The sequence below is a fragment of the Oncorhynchus nerka genome, linkage group LG28 (assembly GCF_034236695.1).
Source record: "Oncorhynchus nerka isolate Pitt River linkage group LG28, Oner_Uvic_2.0, whole genome shotgun sequence".
NCBI lineage: Eukaryota > Metazoa > Chordata > Actinopteri > Salmoniformes > Salmonidae > Oncorhynchus > Oncorhynchus nerka.
The window spans coordinates 34,934,882-34,954,562 of NC_088423.1; the positions used below are offsets into that span (position 1 = coordinate 34,934,882).

The 19,681-nt window shown below is 41.4% G+C and overlaps 1 protein-coding gene across 3 annotated transcripts; it reads right to left on the reverse strand.

The window, feature by feature from the left end:
- On the reverse strand, window positions 1–8,594 carry slc22a15 (solute carrier family 22 member 15). Of its 3 annotated transcripts, XR_010461679.1 has the most exons (13): window positions 8,421–8,594; window positions 6,523–6,666; window positions 6,226–6,358; window positions 5,764–5,928; window positions 5,450–5,579; window positions 5,031–5,267; window positions 4,692–4,832; window positions 4,434–4,519; window positions 4,246–4,354; window positions 3,998–4,070; window positions 3,626–3,784; window positions 2,848–2,995; window positions 1–2,738 (listed from the first exon to the last, which is right to left on the reverse strand). XR_010461679.1 is itself a non-coding variant. In XM_065012775.1 (12 exons), exons 1-12 carry the CDS (start codon window positions 8,502–8,504, stop codon window positions 2,978–2,980), a joined length of 1,479 nt encoding a protein of 492 aa, XP_064868847.1. In that variant the 5' UTR covers window positions 8,505–8,594; the 3' UTR covers window positions 1–2,977. The 3 variants fall into 3 exon arrangements, 2 of the variants coding, with proteins under 2 accessions (XP_064868847.1, XP_029496334.1); XM_065012775.1 differs by having other exon boundaries at window positions 1–2,995; XM_029640474.2 differs by lacking the exon at window positions 2,848–2,995 and having other exon boundaries at window positions 8,421–8,593.
- Window positions 8,595–19,681: the final 11,087 nt, after the last annotated feature.

Below are 19,681 nucleotides of genomic sequence, written 5' to 3' on the forward strand. Positions count from 1 at the left end.
TTTTGTTGGAGATTGTTTATTTCCTTCAACAGGGAATTTCTGTGCTGGCAAGCATACAGTGTCAGAGGAATATAAATCAAAACAATGATTATGGTTTCAACTCTTCAACTCACTCCAACTGTTTGCTGAACCGGTGGTACGGGCCAACTGCCATAATTATAAGTGATGGGGGGGGGAAAAAAACATTAAGCGGTTACTTCATTCTTTGATGAGAGCTTCTGGACGATATGGTTGTTCGGGGGCCTCTCCTGTCTGCGTCAATGGTGACACAATCACCTCACTAGTGTAAAAGGCCAAATGTGACCTGAGTTTAGGCAGTGACCACTAATTACTTATAAACAGTATTAAGTTATAAAAGATTCAAATGTCGATGAACATTACAATGCAACCCTGTTTCATGTCATTCTCATAATGATATTATTATGCAAGCTACCATTCACAATTGGTGTTACTTCCCGTCATTAACTATTTATAACTCCGGAATCAACACAATGTAAACCAATTACCTTGAATACTGTACAAATCGTCAACAATGTCCAATATAGATATTTATACATAATCTGTATTCACATTGTAACTAGCATATGATCTGTCCAGCAGAACACATAGAAATTATATATTTATATGGAAACTGAAACAAGCCATTTGAACTTCAGTGACTTGATTTATAAACGTTGCGTACACACAAAATATGCATGCCTGTTCTCACACAAAAGTTGGTATTTATAAAAACTGAACTTAACATGAGAAAGGGCCATCCTTCCGCAAACTTTAGATCATGCAGTTTCTAGTGGTTGAAGTCCTGCATTGCAAGAAAGCAAAAGTAGCCTAGTCGTAGCCTTATGAATATGTGTCGTCATATTTTCACAACAAAAAACAGGTAGGCCTAGCTAAATAAGCTGCTATCATTTTCCATTAGTGATAAAAGAAAAACAATCAATGCATCATCACATTCTAAAATAATTTGAAATAAGGCATATATATTTGCTATTATTAATTTAATTTCCACAATCATTTCACCTTTGCTGTTTTCGAAATAGCCTACAGGCAGACAAGTTAAGATGGGACGAATGGTAGTTTATCACTCATTTAAAATTGTACCCACTTCCCAGTAGTAAATAGATAAGCTATTTCAAGCAGCCTATTTTGCTCTACGCGATCTGAAGCGCAGTTGAACAGTAAAACAGATGGTTCACAGGCTACGTCCGAGTACTGTAATGTGAAATGTCTAGAGTAGATATTTAATTTACAAACATAATACATATCATCCATCGCAGAATAAATTCCTCACATTTTCTGGCCATGATGAGTTAATATTCTTGTAGTAGCCATACAACAAATTACCACACGCATCTCATTTAAATGGGATTATTAGTTAGAGCAAAATTATAAATAGCCTTTGTGTCCGACAGGGTGCGCGGTTTATAACATACAGTAGAATTAGACAGGCGAACAGACAGTTGATATTTTGCATTGAAGTGTGTAGGCTACCACTAAGGTCACTGTTTACATTTTACAGAGTAGACAATGTATCAGAATTTGCGGGCAGTACAGCATATTTAGGTTCGGGAAAAGGTTCATGCAAAATTTTGCATTTAAAACTATCTGTTTACAGGTCCACAAAAACATGCAATTGTTTGTCTTTCAGAAAATGTCAAATACCCAGATTTACTCCACCTCAAAAACACCCATCATTAACCTTTTGTGATGACAATAACGCCCTTATTTTCGGTATAGTTTGAAAGTAGGCCAAGACAGTATCTAAAGGAAATAGCAATACAAAAGAAAACATTTAGCCAATCCCTCCAAAGACATGTGATCAAGGTCACCATTGCTATTTCCTTTAGATACAGTCTTAGTCTAATTCCAATACTTCCAAACTATACAGAAAATAAGGGCGTTATTGTCATCACAAAAGGTGAATGATCGAGCATTTACTCCACCTGAAAAATGCCTGTCACATTTATGACAGGTCTGATTTCAGGTGTCTCACCTTCCGGAGACACCTGAAACCCCACCTCTTTAAGGAATACCTAGGATAGGATAAAGTAATCCTTCTCACCCCCCCCACCCCCTTAAAAGATTTAGATGCACTATTGTAAAGTGGCTGCTCCACTGGATGTCATAAGGTGAATGCACCAATTTGTAAGTCGCTCTGGATAAGAGCGTCTGCTAAATGACTTAAATGTAAATGTAATGATTTACAATGGGAAACCTGCATATGAATGGCGTGTGCCAAGTTAACTGCACGCACAAAAATATCGAGATTTTTCAGAAATGGCGCACGCGGCTATTTAGTGTTAAATGTACGCAACAATTATAAATTAAGCCCCCGATGGCTACTTGGCAAAGTAGAAACTGAAAACTTTGGCAGTAATTGTAGTTCTCTTCCATTTGATACCACGTGATTACTTGATCAATTCACTGCGGCTAAACTACGATTTTCACTGTGAAGTACAAAAAGTATCACACATACAAAGAGAGAAACAAAATAACACGAAAACATTGTAAACATGTGCCGTTTCCTGTAAAAAAAATGGACCACCATCCATCACGGCATGACCCGTCCTTGCTTCACCATGGAAACAGAGCACACCGGGTCACTTGTGAGAAAGCACTTGTGTGTGGACAGGCTTTGAGAGTCTCTCCTGTCGGATTGCCTCTGACTGTTCTCTTGTTCAAAGAGTGAGTCACTGATTGTGGTTGGTTTTCGATTGGTCCTCTTCAAACAAGTGTGTCTGTATAACGGAACACAAACCAACCCCCCAAGATACAGAATGTTAAGCAGGTATTAAATTTAAGATCATTGTAAACTTGCATTTGGATAGGGGGCGTAACTAGTCTCACCTGACCATCCTTCTCAATCCCATCTCAACTATTGGAAGTCTGGAGAACATCAATACTGGATTTTCATTTGAATGGGAGCGCTGGCCTTCAGAGCTTGAATTTGCCCACAGGAGAGGCATTTCCTTGTTTTTCATTTTTTTCTATTTCCCTACAGTGTCAGACATAGGCTTGCTAGCTTGTTTTAAAAATCATAGTCACAAACTCCGTTTGGAGCACCACCGATGCAAAACATGTGATGGGTTGCAACAATCATACCAATCACTAGTTATACTCCACCCCTTTATATTTTCTTCCTGAGGAGAACTTCGCCAGGCTTTCGAAATACAGTACAAGTAAAGTTTTGGACACACCTACTCATTCAAGGGTTTTTATTTTGACCATTTTCTACATTGTAGAATAATAGTGAAGACATCAAAACTGTGAAACATATGGAATCATGTAGTTACCAAAAAAAAGTATTAAATCAAAATACATTTTATATTTGAGATTCTTCAAAGTAGCCACCCAAATGTCAAGAACTTTTTTAAGTTTCTTCAAGTGCAGTCGTAAAAACCTTCATATGTTTAACCAATTTTTTTCCGTTACTACATGATTCCATGCATTCTGCCATAGTTTTGATGTCTTCACTATTAGTCTACAATGTAGAACATAGTCAAATAAAGAAAAACCCTTGAATGAGTAGGTGTACAAACTTTTGACTGGTACTGTACGTGAGAAGCTCGACGTCCGAAGCTAGGGGGTAACTTACCCAATATAATGAACAGAGTTATGATCCTACCTTGGTCTCTACAATGCGGTGGTAAGCAGGGCTGCTGAGCTCATCCAGTGTCTCTGTCACAGGTTTGTTAAGTGTCTCAGGGAGAAGGAGACCCAGGCAGCCAGCAGAGATCCCACTGAGACAGAACACCAGGAAGGGCATAGAGGTGTGTAACTCTCTCTGAAACACATAGCAAACAAAACACAGCTTAAGCTTGAGGGGTTCAAATGAATACCATACATTATGACAGAAGGCAAAACAAAACTTCGGTTTACCACAATTTGAACACTTAGAAAGCCCAAAGTGGTCCTCGTACTTGATTACAATTGTGAAAACAAAAAAAGACTTATGATTTTTGTCCCTTGTCATATTAATGATATTCTGCTGACGTACCATAGAGGGCACAAAAGGGGCCAGGATCCCCCCGACTCTGCAAGACATTGAGCAGACCCCAAGACCAGCATTCCTGACATCAAGACAAAGCACTTAACATTATTTAAACACCTCTCCAACATACCATACAAAACCATATTGCATTGTGAGAATTGACACTCATATTACACAAGCAAAAATGGGAGAATGGCACCCTCTACTGTACTTCATAGAAGTAATTTAGTGGGATCTGTTTGCACTGCACTCACCTTACAGCAGTGGGGTACAGTTCAGTAGTGTAGACATACACTATGTTGAAAGCCGCACTGACCAACAGCTTTCCTAACAAAGCTAAAGAAGTAGCATTGAACAATGCCCCTAAATAATAAACAAATAGATTAATAAGCAAAATAATGAATCAAAGCTATCTAATATACTGTAGATGGAATGCCCTTACCAGCATTTACTGGAACCAACATGGTGCATAGACACGACAAGCCAGCTAAAGCCAGAAAGCTGGCCATGGTTTTCCTTCTCCCAGCCCTAAAAAACAGGCACAGATTCCAACTGTTTAGCACAGCTGAGGAGAATATATGGTCTTGTGAAACTATTACGATTCAACTTCTGAATTATTAACCATAAATCAAGACATTTATTCAGTGCACCACTGACACTTCAATTCATAGAATATCATCACAGGTGGTGATAATCTTACCACTGCTTGTTTATAAAATAGATACAGAGAGGGTAGGCTGGGAGCTCCACTAGTCCATACATGGCAACACTGAAGTAGCGGTTCCCACTGTCCTCACTGGCATTCATGGTCAGCCCATAGTACACCAGGCTGCAGGAATACCTAAAGCACATCCACAGACAGTGTCAATCTAAGTTTGGTTATGTTTAAAGTCTTCAGTGTGAAAGGACTTTAAAACAACGTATACTGAACGTATGCATCGTTGTGAGCTGTTGATACCGTCTGTGCACTATTAATGACATTGCAAAAAGCGAGTCCCTCTGGTTTCCCAGTGGTTCAGCTCATGATGTGCTAACTCACCAGACATACATGAGCACCACGGTTCTCCAGCGGAGCACTGTGTGGGTGAACAGGTCGAGGAAGCCAGGGCCATTGTTGCCCTGGTTACCAGTCTTGACAGAGCCAGGACACATACGGAGCTTTACTTTGGCTGCAGCATTGCTGTTCCCATTCCGCACAGCTATATAGTGCAAAACCTCCTCCGCCTTCTCCGTGTAACCACGGGAATACAGCCAGCGTGGAGACTCCGGGAGAGTCCTGCCTCAGCCAGAAAAACAAGAACAAGAAAGAAAAACAGGAGACGAAAAGGTCAACTTGCTATTTGTTTCATCAGCAAACTACAGTCTCACACATGCGGTAAAATGTATTGGGAAAGGTGTCAGTAAAGGTTCTAATGCAATTGCTTTCTTGGAATAATCATCCTAAAAAAAGTGACTTACACACAAAGTAGAAAAAACAGGATGCCAGGAGAATTAGCTGTTGTTGCCAGGGTACGCCATGGTCTGATATAGTAGCCAAGGGCACCAAACAGGGCAATACCCACAGCAAAGGTCATATTAGTCAAGGTCCCTGAAAAACAAAACACCAGAGACAACTTTTAAATAATTTGAAATAAACACTTTGCAATAGTGTCAGACCACTTTCTTATGTGGACGGACTGACTACAATTGACCATTTGTCCAATCCTAGTCCCCCCCTTCCTTAGTTACTGTAGCTGGTAAACATTTGTCATTGTCATGATGATTATTTGTACCTGTCATGGCCCAATAGGCCTTGCCCACATACTCCTGGGTGAGCACAAAACAGACGAGGGACATACCCCCATTCATCAGACCCACCAGCAGGCGCGACAACGCAAACACCTCATAGCTGGGAGCAAAGGCTGTGGCATAGCCAAACAACACCTCAAAGAACAGAGCTGAGAGAGAAACAGAGAGCAAAAAAGTTGGTTTGTCAAAGAGAAAGTTGCTTAAAGAGCATGTTATCAATGATGTAGCAGTCCACAAGCAAAAGTTTTTTTTTTTTTAATTATGAATGATGAGGCCTAACCATAGCTCTCAGATGTTTACCAGTGACACTATTAGCTGGGCTGAAAAGCAGCCTGCAAGGAAGCAGTTCAGAACAACATTTCCTAATGACTGCTATATCATATCAGCCAGTCAAATATTTGAGAGGATATGGATTAAGATCAAAATATGTGAACCTCATTTGTCACCTGTTAGGAAGACTGGTTTCCTTCCAATCTTGTCAGAGAGGGGTCCAAAAAACACATTTCCAATCAAGACCCCGGCGAAGAACAAAGAGCCTGCCAAGCTGACCTTGTAAGCCTGTTGCTTTAGAAGGAACCACTAAGAGAAAAGGAAGGAAAGAGACAGGAAGATGGCATTCATAAATTATCATTGTGTAGATGATTTTTAAGTGTGTTAAATACCATACACAGGTGTGAATGACGCTATATTCTCAAGCACGGCACATTTTTGCTCCTATTGAATCATGAACGGTGACTGCTCACCTCCGTCACGATGGAGTTCACATCCTCTGTAAATGTAACGTGTTTGATGAGCTCCTCATAGTTGGAGTGGTCACCTTGTTCAATGTGGTATTCTGGTATAGCGCCAATGAGCACAATGAGCATGGACTGGCATGCCATATACACCTGGAAAACAAAACCAAGCTGAGTGCCAAGCAAGTAAAAGGCCTAGCTACCTAAGTGATCTATCCATCACTGGTATTTAATTAGCTAGCTCCTTTCACACATTCTGCATTGGAACAGCCTGACCTGCTCAAATCCTCTGAAATTCCAGAGATTGGCATGGTAGAGCTGGGGAGCTCGGAAGGTACCGGAACGCATAAAAAAATAACCCACCTTTATAATAAAGCATTGAATGTATATCAACACATTTGCCGAGTGACATAGGGCAGAAGAGTAGAGCCACTTACAGATGTTACACACATGGGGACATTCTTTTTGGGGCCGAAGATGCCGGAATTGTTGGGGCCTTTTATAGACACATTTCATGCAATTCTTCGTAATTTTACATGAATCTTTTTTTAATGCTGCGTTTAAAACTGGGAACGCGGAGCTGGAAATCTCCAACTTCAGTACAACTGGGAAATAGGGAAAAAGAAGCTCCGACTGTGAAAATTTGTTTGGGACATTCATCTAACTCGGAATTCCAAGTGGGGAACTACCTGAAGATGGATCACTGACGTCATGATTCGACCTCGTTTCCTCCCCCTGAGTTACCAGTTGTCTTGAAAGCACCATAATACTGCACAAATGATTGAAATGACAAGCTACTTTGACACCGAAACTGAGATCAGTGAAAACGACCCTGTCTTGAATCCATCATTAGCCTAGATTTATGGAGACAATGAGGAAATTATATATTTTTTTAAATGTTTTCCAGTTTCACCCAATGATATGCAGCTCACTCGCTGGTGATGGCATATTAGTGATCACGTTAATTCAAATTTTTACATTGCAAAAAGTTAATTATCTTGAGGTAAAGTATTCAGCCAAATAGGTTCCGGAACGACACAGCCACAGGTGTTAGATCCTGTTCCAGCAGTCATTTAGCAAATGCTCTTATCCAAAGCAACTTACAGGAGCAATTAGGGTTAAGTGCCTTGCTCAAGGGCAGAAACATTTTCCAACTAGCCAGCTCAGAGATTCGAACCAGCAACCTTTCGGTTATTGCGAACCAGCAACCTTTCGGTTATTGGCCCAACGGTCTTAACCGCTAAGTTAACGGTTGTGAAGGAAGTTGTCAAGGTAAGTGAATTTGTGTTTACACAAGTCCTCCCGCCCACCAATCATGTCAATGCAGAGCTATATGAGACCTCATTTTTACCAAATTTGAGAGGCGCAAGGCGATGCGGTATGGTGCTCAAATGTGTCCTCTGCGTGCCTCCAGAGACTTGGCAATTGCGTCACACCACCCATACAGGGCCTCCGAAAACATTTTCGGATCAAGCATAAATTGGCTCTTAGATATTGGGTTATAGGATAAACCTTTTGTCATATTTCATTTATAAGTTATATTCTTCAAGAACTGAGTAAAATGAATTAAAATGGCCATTGAACAGCGGGAAATATTGCAGACTGTACCTTTAATGGGTATGCAAATGACGGGAGAGATAGCTTGCTAGGATTCATTCAGCAAGCTACTTCAAAGCTTCTGTGATTTCGTTATCTAGCCAACTAACGTTAGCCAAGTAGCTTAGCTATGGCTGGATAACAATAACAGCGACAGACTACTACCTGGCTTGCCCCACACGAAGTTTGACCACATACTATAATGCATTCAGAAAATATAGTAAATGTATTAGATTACTAGCTAATACAGCTAACTAGCTGTGGGTGGCATACGTTTTCCGCGAAAAAAAAGGAAAGTTAATAAAACAAACCTGTAGCAACACAAGAACCAACACCATCTGCTTCTGATATGATCCGAATTCTCCGACTAGTTGAAATGCCTCTTCTAAATCCATTCCAAGAGGAAACAATATTCAAGCACATCACACCAATTTGACAGACTGCGCAAACATCATTTCGCAGACGTGGATTACTATCACATGTTATCATATAGGGAAGCGTATTGGTCAAGGAGACGAAACAGAATACGGCGCATGCGCAGCAGTAACTAATTGGTCGAATTCGTTCTGAACGTATCAGGTGGATGGAATGGATACACTGTGATCAATTGGAGGCTAAAGAAATGAGCGTATAGAACTCTGAGATAGCCTCCAGGCAATGGCGACCCATCATTCAGGGCAGGTTTTGAGCCCCACATTTTTAGCATTTTATTTTGTCATTTATACGTGTCACATATCAGTTTGCAAAAAATGTAAAAATAAAACATCATTGAGTTAATAAAGCCGCATACAAACGTGGTCCCTTTTTTATTCCTTGAGTAAGCCACCTCAAAATGCTGGTGTTTTCGCCTAGCTCAGTGCTTTTAAATCAAATCAAATTTTATTGGTCACATACACATGTTTGGCACATGTTATTGCGGCTGTAGCAAAATGCTTGTAAAGCCTTTTCCGAGTTCTGTGGTGATGCGGCAGCCGGCAGAAAATATGGAGCGTAGGGGTTGGTAATGTTCTCTAGTTGCGCCGTGATTGTCACCGCAAAATCTAAGGGTAGAGCTTAAAAATTCATGCCCCTTCAGTGCTGCCATAGAATTACATTAGAAGTGCCCATCGAAAAAGGCACAAGGTCAATGGCCACAGATAAAATTAAGTCAAATCAAGTTATACAGTGGCAAGCAATAGTATGTGAACCCTTTGGAATTACTTGGAATTCTGCATAAATTGGTCATAGAATTTGATCAGATCTTCATCTAAGTCAAATCAAATCAAATAGTATTGGTCACATACACATGGTTAGCAAATGTTAATGCGAGTGTAGCGAAATGCTTGTGCTTCTAGTTCCGATAGATCACTTGTTAGATATTACTGCACTAACAATTTCACAACAACTACCTTATACACACAAGTGTAAAGGGATGAATAAGAATATGTACATAAATATATGGATGAGCAATGGCCGTGCGGCATAGGCAAGTTGCAGTAGATGGTATAGAGTACAGTATATACAGTGGGGCAAAAAATAATTTAGTCAGCCACCAATTGTGCAAGTTCTCCCACTTAAAAAGATGAGAGGCCTGTCATTTTCATCATAGGTACACTTCAACTAGGACAGACAAAATGAGGGAAAAAAATCCAGAAAATCACATTGTAGGATTTTTAATGAATTTATTTGCAAATTATGGTGGAAAATAAGTATTTAGTCACCTACAAACAAGCAAGAGTTCTGGCTCTCACAGACCTGTAACTTCTTCTTCAAGAGGCTCCTCTGTCCTCCACTCATTACCTGTATTAATGGCACCTGTTTGAACTTATCAGTATAAAAGACACCTGTCCACAACCTCAAACAGTCACACTCCAAACTCCACTATGGCCAAGACCAAAGAGCTGTCAAAGGACACCAGAAACAAAATTGTAGACCTGCACCAGGCTGGGAAGACTGAATCTGCAATATGTAAGCAGCTTGGTTTGAAGAAATCACCTGTTGAAGCAATTATTAGGAAATGGAAGACATACAAGACCACTGATAATCTCCCTCGATCTGGGGCTCCACGCAAGATCTCACCCCGTGGGGTCAAAATGATCACAAGAACGGTGAGCAAAAATCCCAGAACCACACGGGGGGACCTAGTGAATGACTTGCAGAAAGCTGGGACCAAAGTAACAAAGCCTACCATCAGTAACACACTACGCCGCCAGGGACTCAAATCCTGCAGTGCCAGACGTGTCCCCCTGCTTAAGCCAGTACATGTCCAGGCCCGTCAGAAGTTTGTTAGAGAGCATTTGGATGATCCAGAAGAAGATTGGGAGAATGTCATATGGTCAGCTGAAACCAAACCATATAGATCTGCATGGAGGAATGGGCCAAAATACCAGCAACAGTGTGTGAAAACCTTGTGAAGACTTACAGAAAACGTTTGACCTCTGTCATTGCCAACAAAGGGTATATAACAAAGTATTGAGATAAACTTTTGTTATTGACCAAATACTTATTTTCCACCATAATTTGCAAATAAATTCATTAAAAATCCTACAATGTCATTTTCTGGATTTCTTCTCCTCATTTTGTCTGTCCTAGTTGAAGGGTACCTATGATGACAATTACAGGCCTCTCTCATCTTTTTAAGTGGGAGAACTTGCACAATTGGTGGCTAACTAAATACTTTTTGCCCCACTGTACATATGAGATGAGTAATGTAGGGTATGTAAACATTATATTAACTGGCATTGTTTAAAGTGACAAGTGATATATTTATTACATCCAATTATTAATTATTAAAGTGGCTAGAGATTTGAGTCTGTATGTTGGCAGCAGCCACTCAATGTTAGTGATGGCTGTTTAACAGTCTGATGGCCTTGAGACAGAAGCTGCTTTTCAGTCTCTCTGTCCCAGCTTTGATGCACCTGTACTGACCTCGCCTTCTGGATGATAGCGGGGTGAACAGGCAGTGGCTTGGGTGGTTGTTGTCCTTGATGATCTTTTTGGCCTTCCTGTGACATCGGGTGGTGTAGGTGTCCTGGAGGGCAGGTAGTTTGCCCCCGGTGGTGATGCGTTGTGCAGACCGCACTACCCTCTGGAGAGCCTTACGGTTGTTGTCGGAGCAGTTACCGTACCAGGCAGTGATACAGCCCGACAGAATGCTCTCGATTGTGCATCTGTAAAGGTTTGTGAGTGTTTTTGGTGACAAGACAAATTTCTTCAGCCTCCTGAGGTTGAAGAGGTGCTGTTGCGCCTTCTTCACCACGCTGTCTGTGTGGGTGGACCATTTCAGTTTGTCCGTGATGTGTACGCTGAGTGTCCCGCGATATGGATAGGCGGGTGTTCCCTCTGCTGTTTCCTGAAGTCCACGATCATCTCCTTGTTTTGTTGACGTTGAGTGTGAGGTTATTTTCCTGACACCACACTCCGAGGTCCCTCACTTCCTCCGTGTAGGCCGTCTAGGCGTTGTTGGTAATCAAGCCTACCACTGTAGTGTCGTTTGCAAACCTTATGATTGAGTTGGAAGCGTGCATGGCCACACAGTCATGGGTGAACAGGGAGTACAGGAGAGGGCTGAGAATGCACCCATGTGGGGCCCCACAACAACAGACAAACACAGTCTGCTTAAACTAATAACACACAAACAATTATACGTTTTAATGTCTCTATTGAACACTGTGTAAACATTCACAGTGCAGGGTGGGGAAAGTACGTGATCCCTTGGATTTATTAACTGGTTGACCCTCCTTTGGCAGCAATAACCTCTGTATAACCTTCTGTAGTTGCGGATCAGACCTGCACAACGGTCAGGAGGAATTTTTCACTTCAGCTATATTCTTGGGATGTCTGTTGTGAACCCCTCTTGAGGTCATGCCACAGTATCTCAATTGAGTTGAGGTCAAGACTCTGACTGGGCCACTCCAGAAGGCATATTTTCTTAATTTGAAGCCATTCTGTTGTTGATTTACTTGTGTTGTGGGTTGTTGTCCTGTTGCATCACCCAACTTATGTTGAGCTTCAATTAGCGCACAGATATCCTTACATTCTCCTGCAAAATGTATTGATAAACTTGGGATTTCATTTTTCCGTCGATGATAGCAAACCTTTCCAGGCCCTGAGACAGCAAAGCAGCCCAAAGCCATGATGCACCCTCCACCATATTGTACAGTTGGGATGAGGTTTTGATGTTAGAGTGCTGTGCCTTTTGTTCTCCTCACATAGTGTTGTGTGTTCCTTCCAAACAACTGAACTTTAGTTTCATTTTTTTGCCAGTAGCACTGCTGAACATCCAGGTGCTCTTTTGCAAACTTCAGACATGCAGAAATGTTTTTTTTTTTGGACAGCAGTGGCTTCTTCCGTAGTGTTCTCCCATGAATACCATTCTTGTTTAGTGGTTTACGTGTTCCAGAGATTTCTGTAAGTCTTTAGCTGACACTCTAGGATTCTTCTTAACCTCATTGAGCATTCTGCGCTGTGCTCTGGCAGTCATCTTTGCAGAAGAGCCCCTCATAGCGAGAGTAGCAACAGTGCTGAACTTTATTTATATACAATTTGTCTTACAGTGGACTGATGAACATCAAGGCTTTTGGAGATACTTTTATAACCCTTTCCAGCTTAATGCAAGTCAATAATTCTTAATTTTTTATTTTCTGAGATCTCTTTTGTTCGAGGCATGGTTCACATCAGGCAATGCTTCTTGTGAATAGCTAACTCTAATTTTGTGAGTGTTTTTTATAGGGCAGGGTAGCTCTAACCAACATCTCCAATCTCATCTCATTGATTGGACTCCAGGATAGCTGACTCCTGACTCCAATTAGCTTTTGGAGTCATTACCCTTTACAACCTACACTGTGAATGTTTAAATTATGTATTCAATATAGACAAGAAAAATACAATAATTGTTGTGTTATTAGTTTAAGCACACTGTGTTTGTCTATTGTTGTGACTTAGATGAAGATCAGATCAAATTGTATTCCCAATTTATGCAGAAGTCCAGGTGATTCCAAAGGGTTCACATACTTTTTCTTGCCACTGTTTCTACAGTATCTTTGATTGGACTGATCATGTCAACATCATACTTTCAAAATCTTAGCTAGCAAGCTAGCAGTCATCATCATGAATCAAGTCGACAAGTCTACTGGCAAATCCTTTTCATTCTGAAGAGAAATAATGAAGAGAAATTATAGATAAAACGTATCAGTGCTCATCGGCCATTGAACATAAACATTACACAAGTTGGAAATCGCAAATTCAACAATGAGTGGTTTGGAAGGAATCAGTGGCTACCTGCAAGCATTGCAAAGCAATCACTAGCCTGCTATTCAGTGGAGTTGGTGTGTGGTCCCAAGTCTAGGTTTAAGGGTCTCTTTTCCAAGTTTAAAATGCTAAATATTCAACATTGGCCATGTTGTCAATCCAGCATGACTTCTGCCGCGCTCAAAACAACTGGAAAGTTGGTACTAGGAAAACTAACTTCAGTGAGTTCAAGACAATGGAGGAGCTCCAACTAGGAAAATACGTTTTGAACAGTCATCCAACTCGGAATTGCAAGTCGGGAACTCTGGCCTTTTTCTAGACCTCTGACCTGAAGATCCCTGATGTCATCATGATTCAACCTTGTTTTTTTCCAAGTTCCCAGTTGTCTTGAAAGCACCACAAATCCAGAGAATGCCAGACTTTGATGGCAAAGTGTAAACACAAGATTTCCCCACGAAGGACTGCTGCGCTGTTCAAGTGAGCACAGCACAAGGTGAGTCCAAAAATGTCTTGTATGCTGCTGCATAAATGATGTAATATGCCAGGGGAATACTATCTGTAGCTAGGAAAATAATAGTAAGTGTATGTTGTGTAGTAAGCTGTTAGTAACCCATGTGCCTCACCCTAATAATTTGTTCACTTTCCCCATCATAATTTCGCCTACTGTTCTGACTTTGTGGTGCACATGTAGTCTATAGCCTGTTTTAGAGAAATGTAATCTTCGATTATTGTAAGAGCTTTCATTGTCTGCTTATATGCCCCATTTATTTATCCAATGGTTCTGACTTGCTGTACAGGGAGAATACTGTAAGAACGGCCCATGTTCTGAATTATGTCGCTTTACATTTCAGTGTTGAGTAAATAGTTATATTGACCATGTCCGTCCTAGCTCGCTCATTAATGTCTTAATTGAAATGACTGATTACCTCTTATCCGCTCCTCGTGACCTTATGCCATAGTTTGTACATCTAAATTATTAATAGAAACCACATTTGTTTAAGCAATTCAGCCATATCAGCGATGTTTTTTTAAAGGCAGTAACTGAGGCTGAATGAACTGTTTCACTGTCAGACGAGGCTCAGCTGATAGCCAGGTGTAGCAGTGGTAAGGTGTTGGGACTGCTGTTGGGACAGTTTTATTTAGACCCAAACAGTTTGTGGGCACCGTTTGGTACCGTTATAATGCAATTAATGTATTGTTTATTGTTGTGTAGTGGTTTTTGCTGGCATGCACCCACCCACATTTTTGGGGTAGTTTGCCCCACCAAGGTTTACTAAAGATTTGCTCAAATCAGCCCTGGATCCAGGCACATGCTCATTGCTCACATTGAGCACTCAAAACCATATATATTTTTTGAAATGTTACACAATTCGTAATGATTATGTAATAAACCAAAACTTGTTTCTTACAAGTGTAGGAGGTTGTGAACTCCAAAAACAACGTTTCCAGTCCGAGAATGAGAATGGTAAGTAACGAATTAAAACGTGCATTAACAGAAATCAATGTAGCCAAATAACGGGGGATTAACAGTACATTTCTTAGGCCTACGAGTGACACATGCAATGGGGAATTGATCAAAAAACAATGAAAGGGTAAACAATTCACACAATGAAACATGAATGCACAAGAATTGGCGGGAGACAGCTGAGTGCATTTTGGAGAGCTGAGTGCATGCATTCCGGAGAGAGACGCACCATATCTTAGCCACACACCCCTGACAGTCACAACTCAATCAGTTAGACCTATTGCCACACTCACGACCCAAATTGCGGTCTTCCCAAGTAGGCATAGGCCAACACATTTGTGATTTGAATAAATTCACAGCAAACATTTTTTAAAGAAGCTAATGATCATCTGTGGCTAAGTAATGCTCCCTGGTGAAGTATTTTGTATGATTTTTATTTAGACAGGAGTAATTATAGCCTATACTTTTGGCGAAATACCAATTCACTTGAGGGGAATCCAGCTACTAACAGTGCACCCGAAAATGTTCCTTTCCAATTCCCAAGAGACTGAAACCAGAGATCTGTATATATTGACGAAATGCTCATACATCCGGCAGGCGACAAGCTTGGGTCTGCATATTATGCACATGGAAACGCATTAGGCTTATTCTAGACACATTTTGGCGAGTGAGCTCTCTCGTTTCGCCTTTTCCTCTCTGCTGAAACGACACTACATTACCAAAAGTGTGTGGCCACCTGCTCGTCGAACAACCTACTCCAAAATCAAGGGCATTAATATGGAGTTGGTCCCTCTTTTGCTGCTATAACAGCCTCCATTCTTCTGGGAAGGCTTTCCACTAGATGTTGTAACATTGCTGTGGGGACTTGCTTCCATTCAGCCACAAGATAATTAGTGAGGTCGGGCACTGATGTTGGGCGATTATGCCTGACTTGCTGTCGGAGTCCCAATTCATCCCAAAGGTGTTTTATGGGGTTGAGGTCAGGGCTCTGTGCAGGTCAGTCAAATTCTTCCACACCGATCTCTACAAACCATTTCTGCATGGACCTCGCTTTGTGCACTGGGGCATTATCATGCTGAAACAGGAAAGGACCCACACCATTATACAGTTGGAAGTGTACATACACCTTAGCCACATATATTTAAACTCAGTTTTTCCACAATTCCTGACATTTAATCCCAGTAAAAATTAATTGTTTTAGGTAAATTAGGATCACCACATTATTTTAAGAATGTGAATGTCAGAATAATAGTAGAAATAATTATTTACTTCAGCGTTTATTTATTTCATCACATTCCCAGTGGGTCAGAAGTTTACATACACTCAATTAGTATTTGGTAGCATTGCCTTTAAATTGTTTAACTTGGGTAAAAATGTTTCAGGTAGCCTTCTAGAAGCTTCCCACAATAAGTTGGGTGAATTTTGGGCAATTTCTCCTGACAGAGCTGGTGTAACTGAGTGAGGTTTGTAGGCCTCCTTGCTCGCACATGCTTTTTCAGTTCTGCCCACAAATTGAGGTCTGGGCTTTGTGATGGCCACTCCAATACCTTGCCTTTGTTGTCCTTAAGACATTTTGCCACAACTTTGGAAGTATGCTTGAGGTCATTGTACATTTGGAAGACCCATTTGCGACCAAGCTTTCACTTCCTGACTGATGTCTTGAGATATTGCTTCAATATATCCACATAATTTTCCTCCTTTATGATGCCATCCATTTTGTGACATGCACCAGTCCCTCCTGCAGCAAAGTACCCCCACAACATGATGCTGCCGTGCTTCACGGTTGGGGTGGTGTTCTTCGGCTTGCAAGCCTCCCCCCTTTTCCTCCAAACATAACGATGGTCATTATGGCAAAACAGTTCTATTTTTGTTTCATCAAACCAGAGGCAGGAAACTGAAGGAATAATCCGTAGAGTTCCGAGACAGGATTGTGTCGAGGCACAGATCTGGGGAAGGGTACCAAAATATTTCTGCAGCATTGAAGGTCCCTAAGCACAGTCACCTCCATCATTCTTAAATGGAAGAAGTTTGGAACCACCAAGACTCCCCCTAGAACTGGCCAAACTTAGCAATCAGGGGAGAACGGCCTTGGTCAGGGAGGTGACCAAGAACCCGATGGTCACTCTGACAGAGTTCCAGAGTTCTTCTGTGGAGGTGGGAGTACCTTCCAGAAGGACAACCATCAGGCCTTTATGGTAGAGAGGCCAGATGGAAGCCATTCCTCAGTAAAAGGCACATGATAGCCCGCTTGGAGTTTGCCAAAAGGCACCTAAAATATTCTCTGGTCTAATGAAACCAATATTGAACTGTCTGGAGGAAAGCTGGCACCATCCCTACGTTGAAAAATGGTGGTGGCAACATAATCATGCTGTGGGGATGTTTTTCAGCGGCAGGGACTGGGACACTTGTCAGGATGGAGGCAAAGATGAACGGAGAGATCAATGATGAAGTCCTGAACGCTCTGGAGCAGGTTCTCAGACTGAGGCAAATGTTCACCTTCCAACAAGACAACGACCCTAAGCACACAGCCAAGACAAGGCAGCAGTGGCTTTGGGACAAGTCTCTGAATGTCCTTGATTGGCACAGCCAGAGACCAGACTTGAACCTGATCGTACATCTCTGGAGACCTGAAAAACACGAAACAGCAGAGAGAACACGCCTATCCACATTGACGGGACCGCAGTTGAGAACGTGAAAAGCTTTTAAATTCCTCTGCGTACACATCACCGACGATCTGAAATGGTCCACCCACACAGATAGTGTGAAGGCGCAACAGCGGCTCTTAAACCTCAGGAGGCTCACAAACATTTACAGATGCACAACTGAGAGCATCCTGTCGGGCTCCATCACCGCCTGGTAACTGCACTGGCAACTGCACTGCCCGCAACCGCAGGGCTCTCCAGAGGGTGGTGTGGTCTGCCCAACGCATCACCGGGGGCACACTGCCTGCACTCCAGGACACCTACAGCACCAGATGTCACAGGGAGACCAAAAAGATCAAAGGCATCAACCACCCGAGCCACAGCCTGTTCACCCCGCTACCATCCGGAAGCCAAGGTCAGTACAGGTACATCAAAGCTGGGACTGCGAGACAAAAAAAAAAACTGCTTTTATCTCAAGGCCATCAGACTGTTAAATAGCCATCACTAGCCAGCTACCACCCGGTTACTCAATCCTGCTCCTTTGAGGCTGCCGCCCTATATACATAGACATGGAATCACTGGTCACTTTAATAAATGTTTACATACTGCTTTACGCATTTCGTAGGTACTGTATTCTATTCTACTCTACTGTATTTTGGCCAATGCCTCTGACATTGCTTGTCCTAATATTCATATATTTCTTAACTCCATTCTTTTACATTAGATTTGTGTATTGTAGTGAATTATTAGATATTACTGCACTGTTGGAGCGAGGAACACAGGCATTTCACTACACCGACAATAACATCTGTTAAATGTGATATTTTGCAAAAATGTTTATATAAAAAAAAAAAAAGTTTATGCTTTGTCATTATGGGGTCTTGTGTGTAGATTGAGGGGAAAAAACTATTTCAATTTTAGAATAAGGCTCTAACTTAACAAAATGTGGAAAAAGTCAAGTGGTTGGAATACTTTCAATGCACTAGTGTGTCATCCAAGAAAGCATCCGAGTGAGCGAAACAGAGCCCCACTTTTGCCCATTTATCTGATCCAGTCTGGCCAGAAATATACTGAACAAAAATATAAACACAAAGTAATGTTTTGGTCCCACGCTTCAAGAGCCGAAATAAAAAAACTCCAGAAATTTTCAACAAGCACAATTGTATTTAGTAGTCAATAATATACTGTAGATATTGCCTCCTAATATTGTACAATCGGTGTGTCGCTTCACTGGCCTGGGATAGTTTGAATTCAAGACCAGATTGATCTCAATTTGTCAGTGTGAAAGTAGCCACTCATTTCAGTTATGTGTGTGGGTTTAAAAAAAAGAGTCAGCTAATGGCTATCATGTCAATGACGTGGAAACAAAATATGCCTGAAAAGAAATGCTAGTTTGTTAACACCACCTGCTTTAAGTCACAAGCGTAAATTCCTCAAGATTTAAATGCATATTCCCATTCAAATGATTGGTATGCAGTTTGACATTTCAACAGCAAAACGTGAAGAATTATCGAGACACGGTGTGGGCATATAGGTGGAGGATGCATTTTAAGCACCTAGTCTAGAATTAAGGAAGAAGGCACAAGGGTGTGATATATGGCTAATATACCATAGCTAAGGGCTGTTCTAAGGCACGACCCAACGCGGTGTGCCTGGATACAGCCCTTAGCCGTGGTATATTGGCATTATACCACAAACCCCTGAGGTGCCTCATCGCTATTATAAACTGGTTACCAACTTAGAGCAGTAAAAATAAATGTGTTGTCATACCAGTGTTTTTTTTTTATATACCACGGCTATCAGTCAATCAGCATTCAGGGCTCGAACCACCCAGTTCATAATGATATTCAAATCAGTCGGTACAACAAATGTAATTCATTACATTTCTCGCACTCCCTCACCTAAATATGTAATAAAAAGCACTACACCCCTGACAGTATGATAAATTACATTAGAGAACTGGGTGGTTCGAGCCATGAATGGGGCGGCAGGGTAGCCTAGTGGTTAGAGTATTGGGCTAGTAACCGAAAGGTTGCAAGTTCATATCCCCGAGCTGACAAGGTACAAATCTGTCGTTCTGCCCCTGAAGAGGCAGTTAACCCACTGTTCCTAGGCTGTCATTGAAAATAAGAATTTGTTCTTCACTGACTTGCCTAGTTAAATAAAGGTAAAATAAAAATGAATGCTGATTGGCTGACAGCTGTTGTATTTGAGACCATATACCACGGGTATGACA

Coding starts and splice junctions, on each gene's coding strand:
- slc22a15 (XM_029640474.2), bottom strand. CDS start 8,504: ATGGATTTAGAAGAGGCATTTCAACTAGTCGGAGAATTCGGATCATAT. Junction 4,071..4,245: donor CTGTACCCCACTGCTGTAAG/GTGAGTGCAGTG, acceptor TCTTGATGTCAG/GAATGCTGGTCTTGGGGTCT. Junction 3,785..3,997: donor CCCCTTTTGTGCCCTCTATG/GTACGTCAGCAG, acceptor TATGTGTTTCAG/AGAGAGTTACACACCTCTAT.